At 46.3% G+C, this 22,359-nt stretch overlaps 1 protein-coding gene across 1 annotated transcript; it reads left to right on the top strand.

Moving 5' to 3' along the window:
* The first annotated feature begins 2,600 nt into the window (after positions 1–2,600).
* Positions 2,601–13,885, top strand: LOC140194693 (uncharacterized). The gene is made up of 3 exons (XM_072251950.1): positions 2,601–2,887; positions 7,574–7,662; positions 13,295–13,885. The coding sequence occupies exons 1-3, from the start codon at positions 2,783–2,785 to the stop codon at positions 13,719–13,721; spliced, it is 621 nt and encodes a 206-aa protein (XP_072108051.1). The 5' UTR covers positions 2,601–2,782; the 3' UTR covers positions 13,722–13,885.
* Positions 13,886–22,359: the final 8,474 nt, after the last annotated feature.

Raw genomic sequence — 22,359 nt, 5'->3', positions numbered from 1 at the left:
CTCGGAGAGGCTGTATCAGAGGGGCTGGTCAGAGGCTCGAAGTTTTCAGACGGACTCAGAGTCGGCTGCGGTCGGGTGCTTCCAATGGTGCTGCATCGGCAAGTTGGCAGTGCTTGGAGGTTCATGGCAGGGAGAGTTTCTCCCTTCTGCCGCCTGCGTTAGATGATGAGTTGATTGGGACTTTCAGACTTTTTACCATGCCCATGGTCTGCTCTTTATCAAATTATGGTATTGCTTTGTATTGTTGTAACTATATGTTATAATTATATGATTTTGTCATTTTTAGTCTTGGTTTGTCCTGTTTTTTTTGTGATATCATTCTGGAGGAACATTATATCATTTTTAATGCATGCATTTCTAAATGACAATAAACGAGGATGAGTGTCCTCATAATCTAATCTAATTGGCCACTTATGTTTTCATTTCCCAGAAACCTGTCATTCGTCTTCCTCCATACAACCTCTACCTCCCAATACTGTACCACCTCCTGTTCGCTATCTCCTTCTTCTCCATCACTTCCTGCCTGAGAGAAACCTTCCAACAGCAGGCTCAGTCCGAACACAAACAAGAGAAAATCTGCAGAAGCTGGAAACCCAATCCAATCCTCCAAAATGCTGGAGGAACTCAGCAGGCGAGGCAGCATCCATGGAAAGGAGTAAACAGGTGACATTTCAGGCCAAAACCTTTCACCAAGATTGGGAAAAAAAGATGAGGAGTCAGAGGAAGAAGGTGGGGAGAGGGAAGGAAGAAACACAAGGTGAGAGGTGAAACTGGGAGAGGGAGAGGGGTGACACAAACAGCTGGGAAGTTGATTGGTGAAAAAAGATAAAGAGATGGAGAAAGGGAAATCCGATAGAAGAAAGTAGAAGACCGTGGAAGAAAGAAAAGTGGGGAGAAACACCAGTGGAGGTGATGGGCAGGTAAGGAGATAAAGTGGGAGAAGGACACTGCCTGAAGTTCGCGAAATCGATCTTCATGCCATCAGGTTGGAGGCTACCCAGAAATGCGTCCTCATCGCGCCAGTAGAGGAGGCCATGGACTAACATGTCGGAATGGGAATGGGAAGTAGAATTAAAATGGGTGGCGACAGAGAGATCCCGCTTTTTCTGGCGGACGGAGAGTAGGTGCTTGGTGAAGCAGTCTCTCGATCTACGTCACGTCTCACTGATATACAGGAGACCACACCGAGACCACCGGACACAGAATATGATCCAAACAGACTCACAGGTGAAGTGTCGCCTCACCTGGAAGGACTGTTTGGGGCCCTGAATGGTAGTGAGTGAGGAGGTGTAGCACTTGTTCCGCTTGCAAGGATAAGTTCCGGGGGGAGATCAGTGGGGAGGGACGAATGGAAAAGGGAGTCTCGTAGGGAGCGATCCCTGTAGAAAGCAGACTGGCGGGGGTTGGGTGCTGAGGTTGATCCTTTCGGATCTGGTGGAAGTTCCGGAGAATTATATGCTGGACGCAGAGGCTAGTGGGGTGGTAGGTGAGGACATGAGGAACCCTATCCGTGGTGGGGTGGCGGGAGGATAGGGTGAGGGCAGACATGCATGAAATGGAAGAGATGCGGATGAGGCCCGCGTTAATGTCCCCTTTCTTTGAAGATGGAGGATGTCTCCTTAGTTATGGAATGAAAAACCTCTTACTGGGCGCAGATGCGGCGGAGAGAGAGGAACTGAGGTAAGTATCCTTTGTCCTTTGCTTAAAACCCAATCTCTGCCTCACGTGGCCTGTACACACCAGCTGTGTGGTGAAAAAAGGACATCTCTCGCCTCAGACAGTCGAGGAAGTTTGGTATGGGCCCCCAAATCCGAAGAACTTTCTACAGGCGCACAATTGAGAGCATCCTGACTGGCTGCATCACTGCCTGGTAGGGGAACTGTACCTCCCTAGATCGCAGGACTCTGCAGAGTGTGGTGTGGACAGCCCATCGGATATATAGCTGTGAACTTCCCATGATTCAGGACATTTACAAAGGCAGGTGTGAAAAAGGGCCCGAAGGATCATCGGGGACCCGAGTCACCCCAACCACAAACTGTTCCAGCTGCTACCATCCGGGAAACGGTACCGCAGCATAAAAGCCAGGACCAACAGGCTCCGGGACAGCTTCTTCCACTATACCATCAGACTGATTAACTCACACTGATTTGAGCGTATTTCTATGTTACATTGACTGTTCTATTTATTATAATTTATTATAAATTATTATGATTGCACATTTAGACGGGGACATAGCGTAAATATTTTTACTCATTTACGTGAAGAATGTAAGAAATAAAGTCAATTCAATGCAATTGTCACAAATTCAATTCAATTCGATTAATTCAATCGAACTGGAACTGCGGATGGGACATTTTAACATTTGAGAGTTTTACTTCTTTGCAAACTCCCTCTTCCGGCCGGACCACAATAAATTCTTCATCTGTGCGAAGCGCTCTCAGTTTCATTTTACAGAAAACTGCACGTAATAACCCCCTTTCATCCAATCACTGTCTCCGAGTTGCGGTCACCCAGCCCCTATCGCCATTGTATTTCAGTGCAGAGTGTCAGCTAACGGGACAGGCCAGCTTCCAGTTACCCCGCACGAGTTGGAGGTGAGCATCCTGTGGGAAGTCAGTATGGGACACATAGATTCCCAGGGGGAGTGACGGCTGGAAAACCGTTGACAATGGCGGCAGAATCAGATACCCCAGCGCTTCAGTATAACCGGTGTGCTGCCGAGTAAGCACCCTGGCGTTTTGCTTTCCGACAGCCCGGACGGATTCCTGGTCGGTATTCCAACATGGAAACCCCAGAGCCTTTAATTGCCGTAACCAGGAGCAACAAACAATCTGCCGCCGGGGCGCTGCGGGTCCAGCAGGGAACTGTCGGCATTTCGCGAAAACAGGTATTCGGACCGAGAGTTGAGAGAAGAGACGCCAGTTTATTGGGGTGGTGATGGGGGTGAGGGAGGGGCCTTCAGAAACCGGTGGATAGAGTGAACGATAGTGGGCAGAAGCCAGGTAAGGGGGTTGGGAGTGGAGAGTAGGCAGATAATAGGTGAAGGCAAACAAAAGCAAAGATGGAGAACTGACGGCAGGTGGAGACAGCTAAGCTTATAAATCCAGGAACCATGAGGGGGTGAAAATGGGTAATGTGGGCGGGGGTGGGGGCATAGGGGAAAGGGAACAACATTGAGAGGACGGGAGGGGGATTGGAAGGAGAGGGATGGGGGGCACTATTCATGAGGGTTACCCGACATTGTAAACTTTGTTTGAACACTTTACATCTGTTCATTCCAGACCAAAATACTACTTTAAATAGAGACATTCATGGGGTGTTATGTTGAAGTTGCATAAGACTTTGGTGAGGCCTAATTTGGAGTATTGTGTGTAGTTTTGAACACCTACCTGAAGGAAAGATGTAAGTAAGGTTGAAAGAGTAAGGGTAATTTACAAGTATTTCATCGGGACTGGAGGACCTGAGTTATAATGAAAGATTAAATAGGTTAGAACTTTATTCCTTGGAACAGAGAAGATAGAGGGGAGATTTGAGAGGTATGCAAAATTATGAGGTATATAGAGAGGGTAGATAGGGTAAAGGCAAGCAGGCTTTTTCCACTGAGGTTGGGTGGGACTACAACCAGAGGTCATGGGTTAAGGGTGAAAGGAGAGAAGTTTAAAGGGAATATGAGAAGGAACCACAGAGGATGGTGAGAATGTGGAATGAGCTGCCAGCACAAGTGGTAGATGCGATTTTAGTTTCAGAGAAGTTTGGATAGGTATATAGATGGGAGGGTTATGGAGAGCTGTGGTCGATGGGACGAGGCAGGACTAGATAGGTCGAGAGGCCTGTTTCTGTGCTGTAATTTTCTATGACTATAAGAGACTGTAAGATTTCGGGGTCTGGAACATTATTACATTCCTTACATATCAAATTATGGCACTGATCTCCTGTTTTTTCAGCAACTGTCTGACCTCACAGAACCCCCCCCCCCATCCCATCCCATCATCTGGCATTTTTTCCCGTTCCCACCTGCTTCGGGTTTCCCAGCTCCACTCCCCCACACCCATGAAGCTCCATCTGCCTGTCAGCCTTCACCCCTCCTCGGTCCACCAATCACCAACTGGCCTCTGGCTCACCCCACGCCACCTTTCTTTATATTGGTCCTCTACCCTATCTCCACCTTCCATTCGGAGGCAGGGTCTCAACACAAAATGTTGACAATTCTTCCCCCCCCCCCCCCACACCACAAACAGGCTGCTTGACCTGGTTAGTTTCTCCAGCACGTGTTTGTTACTTAAAGTAACTGACCATTGATTACTGTCCCATGTTTAATTTCTGGTATTTGAGTTTGTATAGCCCCTTTCAAAACCCCCAACATATTTCAAAACCTCCAAATTACCTTTGGTAACAACTGACAGAGCAGGGAAATCTGACAACTAATGTATCGATTCCATCACACTCCACACATCAATGAGACAAGACCAACGTGAAAGTTAAGCACTGGAGCAAACCACTTGATTCCTTGAGCCACTCCTCAGTTTAATAAGATTATGGTGGATCTGTCTGTAATGTCAATTCCACAATTCTCTCTACCTGTGGTAAACTTCCACTCCCTTATTAAGAAACCACCAGCCTCAGTTTTAAGAATACTGAAAGAATCTGCTTCCACTGCCATTTTAAAGAAGGACGTTACAAAGACACAGAGAAACATTCACCTTATTCCTTTTAAAGGATGCAAGCCCTGACTTTTAAGGTCAAGTTGGTTCTGGATTCTCCCACAAAATGTAACGTCCTTCTCCACACACACAGGAATTTACAATGACAAAATAGTTGAAACGTAGAGCAGCACAGTAACAGGCCCTTTTGCATACAATGTTCTGTGGAACCATTTAAATTAGTAATCAAATGGACAACTAACTAATCCCTTTTGCCCACACAATGTCCATATCCTTCCCTTTTCCTCACATTCATGTGCCTATCTAAACATCTCGGAGAAGTCTCTGATGTATCTGCCCAGTCAGTGCATTCCAGTATTTTAGTAGTGAAGGAGATAGGATAAATAATGCCTGGTACACCAAAGACCTGGCTCTTAGAAACATGGTCTTGAAAACCCATCTGTTCAACCTGGGCAAAAGACAAGGAATTGGTTGTACATTTCATATAAAAGCAGAATATTACAAAGAGATTAAAAATTCTAATTTGTCAAGTGTGAATTCATCAGTTTTGAATTCAGTGAAGAGAGAACAGTATACTATTGGAATAGTTAGAATTTAGAAACAGTGAAGCTATAGCAGATTCAATGGTTCTATGGACACAGATCATTGAAGTGTTATTGGCAGGTGCAGGTAATTTTCATAAAGGTTAACAAAATCCTGGTCTACTTATGCAAAGGATGACTGTTAGTTGGTGTGATTCCATAGCTATACAAATCCCAATCTAAACCCCACCAGGAATAATGAGAGCTGTTTCTGGCACCATAACTTGAAAAGGTTTTATTTGAAAATGTTCAGCAAGTCGAGCAGCAACTATAGAGAGAAATGGAGTCAAAGTTTCAGGTTGATGCCTTTTAATAGAACAGAGAAGTTTGAAGGCAATTATGTTCTAAATTGTACAAACAGTAGAAGGGTGGAGAGGACTTAATGACCACAGCATTAAGGAGAAATAAAAATGGAAGAGAAAGAGAAATTATTTTCACTATTTGAGGAGCATATTCTGAACATCAGAGACATTTAGAAGTGAAGATATTTTTTAAAAAACTTCAACGTACAGAAGGTGATGGAACTTTGGAAATCTTTGATAAAGTGAGGCATGAGAAAGAGGCAATTATATGGAAAAGGTGAGTATAAAAACATGGAGCATAAGGATGAGTGAGCCATTATTTTTGTTCATGGTTCAAATAGAGAAAATGTCACATTACCAAGAGGCAATGTTGCAGATATATAAGACCCTGGCCAGACCACACTTGGATCACTGTGCTTATTTCTGGTTGCCTCACTACATGAAGGATGTGGAAACCACAGAAAGGGTGCAGGGGAGATTTACAAGCATGTTGCCTGGATTGGGGAGCATGCTTTACGAGAATAGGTTGAGTGAACTCAGCCTTTTCTCCTTGGGGTGAAGGAGAATGAGAGGTGACCTGATAGAGGTGTACAAGATAATGACAGATATTGATTGTCAGAGGCATTTTCCCAGGGCTGAAATGGCTAGCACGAGAGGGCATAGTCTTAAGGTGTATGGAACTAGGCACAGAGGAGATGTTAGGGGTAAGTTTGTTACGCAGAGAGTGCTGAGTATGCGGAATGGGTTGTCGGCGGCAGTGGTGGAGGCGGAAACCATAGGGTCTTTTAAGAGACTCCTGGATAGGTACATGGAGCTTAGAAAAATAGAGGGCTATGGGTAAGCCTAAGTAGGACATGTCCTAAAGTAAGGACATGTTCGGCACAGATTTATGGGCCGAAGGGCCTGTGTTGTGATGTAAGTTTTCTACGTTTCTAAAATTTGCATTTTGTTAAGTATCTCAAAACCAGCTCAAATGAAGGAGATCAGCATCCCATTTGATTCCACGTTTCAAGGCTCAACTGCATTCTCAATTCAAAATTCAAAGAAAACTTATTCTCACAGTACATATGTACCATCATATACAACCCTGAGATTACATTTCTTGCAGGCAAACTCAATAAATCCAATAACTATAACTGAATCAATAAAAGGCCGCAGCAACTTAGGTGTTCAACCAGCGTGCAAAAGACAATAAGCTGTGCCAATACACAAAGAAAGAAATAATAATAATAAATAAATAAATACACAGTAAACATTGATAACATGAGATGAAGAATCCTTGAAAGTGAGTCCATAGGTTATGGGAACAGAGTGCAGGGACATGTGAAGTTATCCCCTCTGGTTCAAGAGCCAGATGGTTGAGGGGTAATAGCTGTTCCTGAACCTGGTGGTGTGAGTCCTGAGGCTCCTGTACCTTCTTCCTGATGACAGCAGTGAGAAGAGGGCAAGACCTGGGTGGTGGGGTCCCTGATGATGGATGCTGCTTTCCTGCAACAACGCTCTGTGTAGATGTACTCAATGTGAGATTTAATCCTTGGAGGCTTTACCCATAATAGACTGGGCTGTATCCACTGCTTTTGTAGGATTTTCCGTTCAAGTAGGGATGAACAATAAGTGAAGGCCTCGACAGCAATGACCCATATTCTAGTACTGCATGTTAAACATTCTTTTTAATGCCAATTCCGTTATCTTTGTTGCTGATGAAAGTATACACAACTTCTTCAACTCCCTCTGTTTAGCAAATTCAATCCATTGATCAACCATGAAGCCGTAATGTAGATTACGGCATCTCAGAGAAAGCTATTCCGCCTTTCCCTTCAAGCAGCCTGGGATGTAGATCCTCATCATGCACAGCCAATAGGGCTACAGAAAATGTGCGTTTCAAACAGAGCCTGGATTTATTCAGCCTATAACCTAGCATAAGTATGCAACTTGCCTTCTGAGTTCATTGTGAACCCCAATAAAGTAAGTGGCATGTTATTTATTTACAACCATTCTGTTGAATTAATCACTTTTGACTTGATTTTAGGGAATGGCTGAACTAACAAGTGACTTTACCAGAAGTGTTGAGATTCAAATTGTCAACAACAGTGAGAACCAGAACTTAAGCTGTCCTGCGTAAGTATTCCAATGTGGGATATGCGTTCCAGAAAACGAGGGGCCTGGGGTTTCCCACCTGCTGTTCTGAAGCCTATCCTGCCAAATGGCACGGGGGTACAGCTGATAGAGTTACTGCCTCACAGCGCTAGAGACTAGATATAACCTGGACCTTGGGTGCTTCCTTTGAGGGGGTTTGCACATTCTCTCTACGACAGTGTGGGGTTCAGAATCAGAATCAGGTTTAATATCACCAGCATATGTCAGGAAATTTGTTGTCTTTGTAGCAGCTGAACACTGGAAGTGTATATATACATGAAACAACCCGGTTTCCTTGGCTGAGTAAGTCTAGGGAAGACAATCTCTGGCCCTGCCAACTCGTGACATTGAGACGCACTTGATCCCACCCCAACCCCCGGTTTGTGTGGATGCTGCGTCATTCGCTACCCTGTTACAAATTAATGCCACGAGGTTTGTGTGGATGCTGTGTAACTCGCTACCCTGTTACAAATTAATGCCATAAAGTAACAGACAGCACACTGCATACAATTAAAGGAATTATATTTATGAATCTTAACTGAAGGGTTAGTAAGGAATAACAAAAAGAAAGGGCCCAGTCCAATTAAACAGTCAAATATGCACAAATTGGAGCTCATCTTGAACTTCACACCACCTTCCGAACGTCGCTCGCAATCCATCCTGAACAAACAAGTCTCCCACTGGATCGTATGCTACAACCGGTTCTCCCCAGCATCTTCTCTCTTCATCTCCTGCCGAACCGAAGAAAACCTCAGGCCCAACCTTATTGTCCCTCACCAAGAAAACCTCCCACTAATTGGATGGCACACATTCCACATCATCCCTCATCTTCAACAATAACCCAAACAGGCTGAAAGCAGAACAGCAGCTCTTACAGAGCTGCTAAATGAAATACCTACAGCATAGCAGTACAGGTGTGGACCAGGGCATTACATACATTTACATATAAAGTTAAATAAAAGGTGCAGAAAGAGAAAGCAGTGAGGTGGTGTTCATGGGTTCAATGTCCATTCAGCAATCAGATGGCAGAGGGGAGGAAGCCGTTCCTGAAACATTGAGTGTGTGCCTTCAAGCTTCTGTACCTCCTCCTTGACTGTAGCAATGAGAAGAGGGCATGTCTTGGGTGCTAGGGGTCCCTAATGATGGATGCCACCTCTTTGAGGCATGGCTCCTTGAAGATGTCCTGCATGCTGGGAAAGCTAATGCCCATGATGGAGCTGATGGATTTTACAACTTTCTGCAGCTTATTTCCACCCTGTGCAGTGTATCTGACTTCAGGCCTGCAAGTTGTTAATTTAATCATCCGTTGTCGTTGTCCTGAGTATGTGCAGGATGTAGGTAGTACAAGCCAGGGCTGGTCGATGAGAATGTCAAAGTGCAGGTTGACATTTTTGTCAGATGCACCAGTAAGATGGTGCTATAGTAATGTAGCTGTTAGTGTGACAATATTTCGGTCAGGGCAACAGTTAAATCCTGGCATCCTCTGTCGAATGCAAGGGTTTTCTCCAGGTGTTCCGGTTTCCTCCTACAGTCCAAAGTACTGGGTAGGGTAATTGGCCATTGTAAGTTGTTCCGTGACTAGGTTAGGGATATCAGGGGTTGCTGGGTGTTGCATCTCGAAGGGCCAGAAGGGCCTCTGAATAAATCGATAAATGTACGTACTCGGGAGTTTAATGAAAAGCTTACTTTCAGCAGCATCACAGACATGCCGCATCACAATAACATAAATTTACAAAATTTTTACAAGAAAATACAATTAGAACCAAAACATGCCCATTAAGTGGTCCCAGTGTTGCTAGACTGTAGTGATTAGGGTTTTGCCAGTTGGTTCAAGAACTGAATGTTTCAAGGGAAGTAGTTGTTCTTGAACTTGGTGGTGTGGGACTTCCGGTATCTGTGCCTGCTGTCTGATGGTAGCTGCAAGAAGATGGCACAGATACCCATGTGGTGGGGATCTTTGATAGACGCAGTGTCTCCTATAGATACAAAGCTCCAAAATCCAAAATCTTTTACAACACTGACATGACATCACAAATGGAAAATCCCACAAGGCGCAGGGAAGTTTCACAGCGATATACGTGTCTCTGCGCACCACAGACAGTTCTGAAGAGTGACCTCACATATGTGATGAACAGAAGTTAATGAAAAATAGAAAAACATTGCATAAAGTGTTGTGTATTGAAAGAGTGGACTTGTCAGCTTCAGTGAATATGTGTCACTTAACTTTATGCTGATAATGAAACAAAGATCTATCACAACAAACTGAAAACTGAAGGTAATTGTGAAGAAGAAATTTAAAAAAAGGTACCGTATTAAATTACTTAAAGCATCTGCTGACCGTGAAGCAGCAGGAAAATTCATTGATGAGTTTGCAAAGATTGTCGCTGAAGAAAATCTAACACCGGAAGAAGTCTGCAAAGCTGATTGTTTTTATACTTTACATAAATCTCCCCGCAAAAAAGGAAAATACAAATACAGTGTAGTGTAACCTTTTAGTCAAAACATGGCACTGTAGTTGGAGACTGGAATCCTACTGTTGTTTGTTGTTGGACAACCGAAACATAGAAAACCTACAGCACAATACAAGCCCTTCAGCCCACAAAGCTGTGTTGATCATGTCCTTACCTTAGAACTACCTAGGCTTACCCATAGCCCTCGATTTTTCTAAGCTCCATGTACCTACCCAACAGTCTCTTAAAAGACACGATCGTTTCCGCCTCCGGCAGCCCATTCGACATACTCACCACTCTCTGCATAAAAAACTTACCCTGGACATCTCCTCTGTGCCTGCACCCCAGCACCTTAAAACTGTGCCCTCTCGTGCTAGCCATTTCAGCCCTGGGAAAAAGCCTCTGACTATCCACATGATCAATGCCTCTCATCATCTTATACACCTCTATCAGGTCACCTCTCATCCTGCGTTGCTCCAAGGAGAAAAGGCCGAGATCATTCAACCTATTCTCACAAGGCATGCTCCCCAATCCGGGCAACATCCTTGTAAATCTCCTCTGCACCCATTCAATATTAATGGTTTGTAGTAACTTTCCCTGTTGATATATATGTGTTATGAACAAGTGTAAGACAAAGATTGCTTACCAGTAGCACATAAATTCAGAGTCAGAAATGATAGGGATCCCAATCTATCTCATTATAGATTCCAAAATCCAAAACAAGCACTTTGGATAAGTGGTACCCAACCTGAACTACCGATGGTGGGGAGGGATGTGTCTGTGATGTATTGGGCAGAGTCGACTATGTTCTGCACCTTCTTACATTGCAGCCCATTTGAATTACCATACCAGACCATGGTGCAACTGGTCTGGTTGCTTTGTTAATGTTCAGTGACAGTGTGAACCTCCTTGACCTCCTGAGGAAAATGTACCAGTGCCTTTGGGCTCATGATAGGTAATCTGATATGTAAATGTTGTGAATTTAAAGCTGCTGACACTCTCTGCCACCAATCCTCCAATGGAGACTGGCATATATTTGCCCTCCTTCCCCTTCCTGAATTCAACAATCAGCTCTTTAGTTTTGCTGACATTGAGTGAGAGGTTGTTATGGTAGCACCAGTCAACCAGGTGTCCTATCTCCATAAGAGCATAAGACATAGGAGCAGAATTAGGCCATTTGGCCTGTCGTGTCTGCTCCGCCATTTAATCATGGCTGATCCCCTTTTTATCCCCTCCTCAGCCCCACTCCCTGGCCTTCTCCCCATAACCTCTAATGCTGTGGCCAATCAGAACCTATGAAGCTCTGCCTTAAATACACCCAATGACCTGGCCTCCACAGCTGCCTGTGGTAACAAATTCCACAAATGTACCACCCTCTTCCGAAAGGAATTTCTCAGCATCTCTGTTTTAAATGGATGCCCTTCTATCCTGAGGCTGTATCCTCTTGTCCGAGACTCTCCCACCATGGGAAACATCCTTTCCACATCTACTCTGTATAGGCCTTTTAACATTTGGAAGCCTTTAATGAGATTTCCCCCTCATCCTTCTAAATTCCAGCGAGTACAGACCCAGGGTCATCAAACATTCCTCATATGATAACCCTTTCATTCCCAGAATCATCCTTGTGAACCTCCTCTGAATGCTCTCGCATCCCAGCTCACCATATCTTAGATAAGTAGCCCAAAACTGTTCACAATACTCAAGGTGAGGCCTCACCAGTGCCTGAGAAAAGCCTCAGCATCACATCTCTGCTCTTATATTCTAGAGTCATGAAATGAAACGCTGGCATTACATTTGCCTTCCTCACCACACACTCAACCAGAAAGGAGCATAAGGGAAGGGTAAAAGATCAGATTGATATACGATTGGTGTCAATAGGTAGCTGATCATTGTTACAGATTTGGTGGCCCAAAGTGATAGCTTCTGTGCTGTTTCTTTTTTCTTACTGCCCATTACACCTGCTGGTGTTCAGGGCAGCAATGAAAGTCCTCCATCACAGACGCAGAAAATGGCAAGCTAGCAGTCCAGCACTCCCATCTTAATTTCATTGACTACAACATAACACCAAAGCAGAACTTCCGAGATGCTCGCATTCTGAAATAAAAACAGAAAATGCTGAAAATGCTCAGCAGGTCAGGCAGCATCCATGTATATAAAATTAACATTTTTGATGGAAGATTCTCTATCGTTATGTCCCTACTACACTGCCAAAATTAAGTATTTCATTACAGATGTGCACACAACAATATACTTGACATTTGACTGTGACTTGAAACATTAACATTGTGTCACCATCCTCTAAAAGTACCTGTCCTTCTGAATTGTCCCCACATTTTCCAATTTTTGTCACAGAAGTGTTCTGAGTCACAGCATGTAAATGATATATGGCAGCTTCTGGACTCTTTTTACAGAGGGTAAACACGAGATTCTGCAGATGCTGGAAATCTAGAGTAACACACACAAATGCCAGAGGAACTCAGCAGGTCAGGCAGCATCGACGGAGAGCAATAAACGGTCGATATTTCAGGCTGAGATATTTAATCAGGATATTGAGCCCTGATAAAGAGTCTCGGCCCAAAACACCAACTGTTCATTCCCTGTTGATGCTGCCTAACTTGCTGAGTTCCTCCAGAATTTTTTATGCGTTCCAACAGATAGTGCTCTATTTACAAATATTTTAAATGCGGCTGATAACATGTTTAAAATAAGGCAGGCAGATGTTTTGAAATGAATGTGTAATGCCATATACAGATTGTTTATTTATTTATTAAGATAAAGCATGAACCCTGTCCCTGTTGAGCCGCATCACCCAGCAATCCCCTGATCTAATCACGGGACAATTTACAGTGACCGGTTAACCTACCAGCCAGTATGTCTTTGGACCATGGAAGGGGACCAGAGTGGCTGGAGGAAGCCCACGCAGTCACAGTACAGGGAGAATGTACAAACTCCTTACAGGCAGCAGTGGGAATTGAACCCAGGTCACCTGTATTGTAAAGTGTTGTGCTAGCCACTACACCTCCATGCCGGCCTAATGTTATGGATGAATTTGTACGAGTGCCTTCTGGTTAAAGGAACTAAACGTACTTGGGCTGGAAATCCAGGAACGTGATCTAAGAGGAGCTCACCCTTAATGCCCTGCTTTTGTCTTTGTTTATTTTCAGAGTTTACCTTTACAGCGGTTTTACTGCCACCTCGCCAACACCCATTATTCAACCTGGCCATAAAGGAAATGCTGTTTTTGTGAGGACCTCACGTACAGCTCGAGGCAGTGTTGGTGTGCTGACATATGGATTTGGTCAGACCCAGATCTCAATGCTTTTCTCCAATCCATATGATTACCACTTGTACCCAATGGTTTCTGCTCTGTACATCCCTCCTGTGCCTGAATTAACAGACGAAAGCCTATATGAGAAGATGTATTATGAACTGTCACAGAGTGAGCACTTTGCGAAAGCAGAGCTGGGCACTGGATCTGCAAAGATTTCGGTTACTGGGGGTAATCTTGTCATTTCAGCCACGATTAAAAAAATGGAGACTTCCCTCATTGATGTGGTTATCAGAGATGTTTATCAGCCGAGTAAACTCTGAACTGGCAGCCCAAAATGTAAACTGTTTACTCTTTTCCATAGATGCTGCCTGGCCTGCTGAGTTCCTCCTGCATTTTGTATGCATTGCTTTGGATTCTTAAGCGATTTATTTTCTTTTGATTTGATACACTCTCCATCGTTAATAAAACTACCCTGATCTTTTCATTAAGTCTTAATATATGTTCACAATATTGAGCTAAAGTTGCACTTCCATCATTTTGATTTTTATTCAAATTGAAATACTTAGCAGCACACACTCTGCGGTGTTTGTTGGTACAGCTTTAACAATTCTACCGTATTCACTGTGCACCGTGTATATATTGTAACAATGTTTATGATGGATGTTTTTAAAATTATTCGGCCTTTTGAGACATGCTGTATGCCTGTGTGAGAGTTGTTGGAGTTAATCATCTTAATTTACCTGCTCGTCGAAACTCACTTCCCCGTGGGAGGCGGGGACTGGTCTGTGTAAGGAGCATTGTCGCCCCCTCCCCCGGCTTCTATTTAGCTGATGTCGTTGTAGGTTTCCGCAAGTAAAATGAAGTGAGGCGCAAACAACAGGAATTCTGCAGATGCTGGAAATTCAAGCAACACACATCAAAGTCGCTGGTGAATGCAGCAGGCCAGGCAGCATCTCTAGGAAGAGGTACAGTCGATGTTTCAGGCCGAAACCCTTCGTCAGGACTAACTGAAGGAAGAGTTAGTAAGAGATTTGAAAGTGGGAGGGGGAGATCTAAAATGATAGGAGAAGACAGGAGGGGGAGGGATGGAGCCAAGAGCTGGACAGGTGGTTGGCAAAAGAGATATGAGAGGATCATGGGACAGGAGGCCCAGGGAGAAAGACAAGTTGGGGGGGGGGAACGCAGAGGATGGGCAAGGGGTACAGTCAGAGGGACAGAGGGAGAAAAAGGAGAGTGAGAGAAAGAATGTGTATATAAAAATAAATAACAGATGGGGTACGAGGGGGAGGTGGGGCATTAGCGGAAGTTAGAGAAGTCAATGTTCATGCCTTCAGGTTGGAGGCTACCCAGACGGAATATAAGGTGTTGTTCCTCCAACCTGAGTGTGGCTTCATCATTACAGTAGAGGAGGCCGTGGATAGACATGTCAGAATGGGAATGGGATGTGGAATTAAAATGTGTGGCCACTGGGAGATCCTGCTTTCTCTGGCGGACAGAGCGTAGGTGTTCAGCAAAGCGGTCTCCCAGTCTGCATCAGGTCTCGCCAATATATAGAAGGCCACATTGGGAGCACCGGAAGCAGTATGTCACCCCAGCCGACTCACAGGTGAAGTGTCGCCTCACCTGGAAGGACTGTCTGGGGCCCTGAATGGTGGTAAGGGAGGAAGTGTAAGGGCATGTGTAGCACTTGTTCCGCTTACAAGGATAAGTGCCAGGAGGGAGCTCAGCGGGGAGGGATGGGGGGGACGAATGGACAAGGGAGTCGTGTAGGGAGCGATCCCTGCAGAAAACAGAGAGGGGGGGAGGGAAAGATGTGCTTAGTGGTTGGATCCCATTGGAGGTGGCGGAAGTTACGGAGAATAATAAGTTGGACCTGGAGGCTGGTGGGGTGGTAGGTGAGGACCAGGGGAACCCTATTCCTAGTGGGGTGGCGGGAGGATGGAGTGAGAGCAGTCGTGCGTGAAATAGGTGAGATGCGTTTGAGAGCAGAGTTGACGGTGGAGGAAGGGAAGCCCCTTTCTTTAAAAAGGGGGGACATCTCCCTCGTCCTGGAATGAAAAGCCTCATCCTGAGAGCAGATGCGGCAGAGACGGAGGAATTGCGAGAAGGAGGTGCCATTTTTGCAAGAGACAGGGTGAGAAGAGGAATAGTCCAGATAGCTGTGAGAGTCAGTAGGCTTATAGTAGACATCAGTGGATAAGCTGTCTCCAGAGATAGAGACAGAAAGATCTAGAAACGGGAGGGAGATGTCGGAAATTGACCAGGTAAACTTGAGGGCAGGGTGAAAGTTGGAGACGAAGTTAATAAAGTCAACTTTAATAAAGTCAGCCCTCCTCTTTCTAGATCTTTCTGTCTCTATCTCTGAAGACAGCTCATCCACTGATGTCTACTATAAGCCTACTGACTCTCACAGCTATCTGGACTATTCCTCTTCTCACCCTGTCTCTTGCAAAAATGCCACCCCCTTCTCGCAATTCCTCCGTCTCCGCTGCATCTGCTCTCAGGATGAGGCTTTTCATTCCAGGACGAGGGAGATGTCCTCCTTTTTTAAAGAAAGGGACTTCCCTTCCTCCACCATCAACTCTGCTCGCAAACGCATCTCCCCCATTTCACGCACGTCTGCTCTCACTCCATCCTCCCGCCACCCCACTAGGAATAGGGTTCCCCTGGTCCTCACCTACCACCCCACCAGCCTCCAGGTCCAACTTATTATTCTCCGTAACTTCTGCCACCTCCGACGGGATCCAACCACTAAGCAAATCTTTCCCTCCCCCCCCCTCTGCTTTCCGCAGGGATCGCTCCCTACGCAACTCCCTTGTCCATTCGTCCCCCCCATCCCTCCCCGCTGAGCTCCCTCCTGGCACTTATCCTTGTAAGCGGAACAAGTGCTACACATGCCCTTACACTTCCTCCCTTACCACCATTCAGGGCCCCAGACAGTCCTTCCAGGTGAGGCGACACTTCACCTGTGAGTCGGCTGGGGTGACATACTGCTTCCGGTGCTCCCGATGTGGCCTTCTATATATTGGCGAGACCTGACGCAGACTGGGAGACCGCTTTGCTGAACACCTACGCTCTGTCCGCCAGAGAAAGCAGGATCTCCCAGTGGCCACACATTTTAATTCCACATCCCATTCCCATTCTGTTATGTCTATCCACAGCCTCCTCTACTGTAAAGATGAAGCCACACTCAGGTTGGAGGAACAACACCTTATATTCCATCTGGGTAGCTTCCAACCTGATGGCATGAACATTGACTTCTGTAACTTCCACTAATGCCCCACCTCCCCCTCGTACCCCATCCGTTATTTATTTTTATACACACATTCTTTCTCTCACTCTCCCTTTTCTCCCTCTGTCCCTCTGACTATACCCCTTGCCCATCCTCTGGGTCCCCCCCCCTTGTCTTTCTCCCCGGACCTCCTGTCCCATGATCCTCTCGTATCCCCTTTTGCCAATCACCTGTCCAGCTCTTGGCTCCATCCCTCCCCCTCCTGTCTTCTCCTATCATTTTGGATCTCCCCCTCCCCCTCCCACTTTCAAATCTCTTACTAGCTCTTTCTTCAGTTAGTCCTGACGAAGGGTCTCGGCCTGAAACGTCGACTGTACCCCTTCCTAGAGATGCTGCCTGGCCTGCTGCGTTCACCAGCAACTTTGATGAAGTGAGGCCCTTTACGTTTAATGAAACCCATAACACATTTTATTGAACTCCACCCGCCCTCCAACCCAAAAAAATTTCACCAAAACCAGCACCGTGAGCCTGTCCGGAGCTGGGATGAGCCGCCCGGCTCGGGTCCTGTGTTCCGTGGGTGGAGTAACAGCAGGTGCCTCTGGCTCATCCTGAGGCGTGTTGTCACACTCATGGTCATGTCGAGACGCCAGGGTTCAGGTTCAGGTTTACCCATGATAAAACTAATTTCTCCTCATTCCAAAACGCAGAACGGACCACCGTAAGGGGGCCGAAGGGGATGTGAGTGCGAGTCATGGCAGACAAAAACAAATGAGGCGGAATGTCGTAGTAGGCAGCCGTCGATCCCAGGGGATGGTGGGTTTGCAACTGTGTCCTCTCCAGGGCGCAAGCCTGGACGGGAAGATCTGAGGAGCCGGCTGTTGCCCATGCAGCGGGTCTCCCCTCTCCATGTCACTGATGTAGTCCAAGGGAAGGGCAAGTGTTGATACAGCTTGGCTCCAGTGTCGTCGCAGAGGTTGTCGGAGCAAAGTTGGAAATAACATTAAACTGCCATAGGGACCCCGGCTCCAGATTGCTTCCTCAGGGTTTACTCCCAAAGCACTTCCCATGAGCGGGCATGGCCGCAAGGCAGCAGAGCTTTAAAATCAGAGTTTTCCTTCTCCTAGGCGGGCTGCCGTCCAAGGCTGACAAGCCCCACCTGCCCGAAGCAACTGGTTCTGAGGCGCCAGTGGTCCGCCTTCGCCCCTTGTCAGCAGAAACAGTTCCGCCGGGCCTAGTAGCTAAGCCACACGTGAAGGCCGAGAGTTGGACTTGGTTGTCAGAGGCTGTTAGTGACGCACACCATTTGGAGCACTTTCGAGGTTGTGAGAGCTTAACCTCACTACCACCCCTTAAGAACCAGGCAGAATGGAGGAACAGGAACCCAAAAGTGCTGTACTCCATGATAGGAGATAGGAATAGGTGTAAAGGAATTTAGTGAGGAGGGTGGAATGTACGCCAGGATAAGAGATAGGAGTAGGTGAAAAGGAATTTAGTGAGGAGGGTGGAATGCTGTTGAGGGGTCGACCAGCTGGTCATTTTACAATATGAAATGAGAGCTATAAAATAGAATATAAAATGGCCTACTCCAGCACCTATTGTCTATTGTCTATTGTCATGGCTTCAGGAATGAAATCACCTGGCACTCAGAACGGCTGTCCGTACGCCAACTCTGCCATGGTCGACTGCAGATCCGCTTTTGGACCGGTACTGGGCCCCAGCAGGACCCATGCGAGACGAGTGTGCTGACACTCAACCATCGGGGAAGCCCTCAAAGCAGTCCTTAAGGACGGGTGAAACTGCTCACATAGGCCATTGGACTGCAGGTGATATGCCATGGTGTGATGTAGCCTAATGCCGAGGTTCTGGGCCATTGCGATCATAGGAAATATGAGAGGGGGTGCCAGACTGAGCAACCCAGGTTCTGATGAACGGTGAGCCACGTCTGCGGCCATCATCAATGTTAGAGCGACGACCTCTGGCCACCTGGTGGTACGGTCCACCATGGTAAGGAGGTGTGTGCAACCATGGGAGGGGTGGGGGAAGAGGACCACAAGGTTTATTTTGACATGGTCAAACAGTAACTCAGGGACCTCAAAAGGTGCTAATGGCCCCTGAACATGATGGTTTATTTTTGTCTGCTGGCACTCCACACATGCTGCTTTCCAATCACGCACGTCCTTCCTAAGGCCGTGCCAGACAAACTTCAGTGCAGCCAGTTTCTGTGAGGCCTTCCAGCCCGGCTGCGATGGTCAAAAACAGTCTGTCTCCAGTTTATGGGCACTACGGGGCGACAGCGACCAGTTGAGACATCACAGAGGAGAGAAACCCCAGCTTCCCCGAACCTAATGTCTGCCAACCGCAGGCCTGTGACTGCTGTTCGGTAAGCCTGGACCTCTGGGTCAGGAGCTTGGTCGGCTGCCATCGCAGCACAGTCAACCCCTATGTGTACGGCCCCAATGGCTGGCCGTGAGGGGCAATCATGCACAGTATTATTTTTCCCCTTGATATGTTGTATATCCATTGTGAGCTCAGATATGTAGACCAGGTGGTGTTGCTGCCGTGCAGACCAAGGTTCTGATATTTTGGACATCACATGCACAAGGGATTTGTGGTCAACGAATGCTGTGAAAATGGCGACTCTCCAGAAGAAAATGAAAATGGTGGACAGCCAGATAGAGATTGAGAAGCTCACAGTTAAACCTGCTGTACTTACTTTCGGGGGGGGGGGGGGGGGCAGAGGGAGCTGCTCACTGAAGAAGGCGAGCAGATGCCTCTGAAAACCTCTGAAAAGACAGCACCCGCAGAATGGTCTGAGGCAGCAGTTGTAATGGCCATGGGCGCGTAGGGGAGTGGGTGCGCCTGTAGGGTCATGTGGGAAAGAGCTTCTCTGGTATCATCAAATGCCCTGGCATGTCCGCTGACCTGTCAAGCACATGATCGAAGCTTCAAAGGTACAATTTAATGTTAGAGAAATGTATACAATATACATCCTGAAATGCTTTTTCTTTGCAACCATCCATGAAAACAGAGGAGTGCCCCAAAGTCCCCCCCCCCAGCTCCCCCCTCCCTCCCGTGCGTAAGCGGCAGCGAGCAACAATTCCCCCTCCCCCCACCGGCAAAAAAAAGCATCAACACCGCCACCGAGCACGAAAGCGTGGGCAAAGCAACAGCAAAGGCACAGACTTGCAGTACCCCAAAGACTATGCGTTCACCCGGTATTTGACAAACCACAGACTCTCTCCCTGGTAAGGGAAAAGGAGGTGTTTCCATTTTCACAGTGAAATGGGAGACGTAACAAACAACTCCCTGGTTTACATTGTTAAAAGTCCATTATGTTGCTTTTTTCGAGCTCTGTGCCTGAAGATCGCAAAGATCCTGGATCTCCAGGCACACAGCTGTAGATATTTCCTCTCCCACGACGACACATGGGTCTCCTGAGGTGACACCGACCCTCGATCCGCCCGTCTCCAGAGCTCCGAGATCCTAGGCTTCCGAATTCGAGCCGGACTCTTAGGCCAAGCCCTTGGCGTACCAAACAACGGCCAGTTATGGAACTCCGAAAGTGGGTCCCATTGATGCAAAGAACTATAGTCAGCGTGTAAGTCCAAGTCAGGCCTTCAAAAAAAGCCCTGAAAGGGAAAAATAGAGATATCAAAGATGGAAATAGAGTTGTTTCCAAAGATGCAAGCAAAGGAGTTGCCGTTAGGCGCCATCGTCCTCCTAAGCTCTGCCTTTATGATTAAGAGGTATTGCATTTAAACACACTATATACAGGAGAGCATAAGTTCAACAGCTCGCAGAATGAATCGGTGATAGAAATTCACCATGCTTAAAAACTGTTGTCGTTTTTTTTAGCAGTGCGGGCATTGGGAAATCTATAATAGCGGCTACTTTTGATGGGGGTTTCGCACCTTCTGTAGAGATATGATGGCCAAGAAAGTCAACGGTTGACAACCTAAACTGGCATTTAGTAAGGTTAATAATCAACCCGTGTTGGCTTAAGCATTCGAAAAGCGTGCGGACATGAGATTCGTGTTCGGATTTGGATGTACTGGTGACAAGTATGTCATCCAGGTAAACAAAAAGAAAATTTAACTTTCTTATTACAGTCCATTAGCCATTGGAAAGTCGGTGCTGCACGTTTCTGCATACATAGCACTGAGGATCTCACGTGGTCTGTACTTACGGGCTGTGTGGTGAAAAAAGCACAACAGCGTCTCTTTCACCTCAGACGGTTGAAGAAGTTTGGCATAAGTCCCCAAATCCTAAGGACTTTCCACAGGGGCACAACTGAGAGCATCCTGACTGGCTGCATCACTGCCTGGTGTGGGAACTGTACTTCCCTCAATCGCAGGTCTCTGCAGAGAGTGGCGCAGACAGCCCAGCACATCTGTCGATGTGAACTTCCCACTATTCAGGACATTTACAAAGACAGGTGTGTAAAAAGGACCCAAAGGATCACTGGGGACCTGAGACACCCCAACCACAAACCGTTCCAGCTGTTACCATCTGGAAAAACAGTACCGCAGCATTAAAGCCAGGACCAACAGGCTCCGGGACAGCTTCTTCCACCAGGCCATCAGACTGATTAATTCACACTGACACAATTGTATTTCTATGTTATATTGACTGTTCTGTTGTACATATTATTTATTACAAATTACTATGATTTGCACATTTAGACAGAAACGTAATGTAAAGATTTTTTACTCATGTATATGAAGGATGTAAGAAATAAAGTCAGTTCAAATTAAGAGTCTTTTCAGAGGTTTCTGGATAGGTACATGGAGCTTAGAAAAATAGAGGGCTCTGTGTAACCCTAGGTAATTTCTAAAGTAAGTACATGTTCAGCATAGCATTGTGGCCCAAAGGGCCTGTATTGTGCTGTATCTATGTTTCTAAATTCAATTCAATATTCCAAACGGCAAAATGGGGTTATTGCAACTGTTTTGGGAATGTCCTCTGAGCACACAGGCACCCGCTGGTAGCCCCTAACTATATCGACGTTGGAAAAAAATAACTTTCTGTCTAAATGTACCGAAGAGTCATGTATGTGTGGGTCAAATTTGTGGGGACAAAATTTTCATTCTGTTTGTCAGTTTGTCCCCTCAAATTTGCCCAAACGGTGCATTGAAGCGGCACTTTTTTGACTAAATAGACTTAAAATGCACTAGCTTGGCGAATGCATGCAAACTTCAGGGTTATATTTGTATAAAATTGCTCACTCGTCAACAGGCCCCGCTTTCCACACCCGATTCCAGCTTTCATGGAAACCATGGCGCATGCGCACGGCCAGCCTCAGCAGCGACACTAACCGCAGCAAAAGAGCGGGGCAGCTCTACTTCCCGCGACCACATTCTGATGATCAACATCAGCACATGCAGGATTGGGACAGGTCATCAAGTAGGGCGACAAAATCGAACTATAACTTCTGAATGGGTGGTCCCCTATAATGCCCAACTGTTGAGGCCGTTCGATTGTCATCTAATGTGCTCATCTGTCAAGTCCATCAAATACGTGATCAAGTGTACCATGAAGGGGAGTGATCCGGCAATTTTTGGAGTGAATAGAGAAGACGAAATCTCACAGTATTTGACAGGCAGATATATCAGGCCCTCTGAAGCTGTCGGATCGATACTTGGATTTCCAATTCACCAGAGGGAACCAGCCATTGTTCGCCTTCAAGTGCACCTTCCCCAACAGCATCAAGTATTCTTTCGAGATAA

This window comes from Mobula birostris, chromosome 3, assembly GCF_030028105.1.
Source record: "Mobula birostris isolate sMobBir1 chromosome 3, sMobBir1.hap1, whole genome shotgun sequence".
NCBI classification, from domain to species: domain Eukaryota; kingdom Metazoa; phylum Chordata; class Chondrichthyes; order Myliobatiformes; family Myliobatidae; genus Mobula; species Mobula birostris.
This window is presented reverse-complemented; position numbering and strand designations above follow the sequence as displayed.

Bases quoted from the DNA above. Each gene is read 5' to 3' on its own strand.
- LOC140194693 (XM_072251950.1), top strand. From the start codon at position 2,783: ATGGAAACCCCAGAGCCTTTAATTGCCGTAACCAGGAGCAACAAACAA. The intron at 2,888-7,573 runs GTATTCGGACCG...ACTTGATTTTAG, and splicing joins TCGGCATTTCGCGAAAACAG to GGAATGGCTGAACTAACAAG. The intron at 7,663-13,294 runs GTAAGTATTCCA...GTTTATTTTCAG, and splicing joins CAGAACTTAAGCTGTCCTGC to AGTTTACCTTTACAGCGGTT.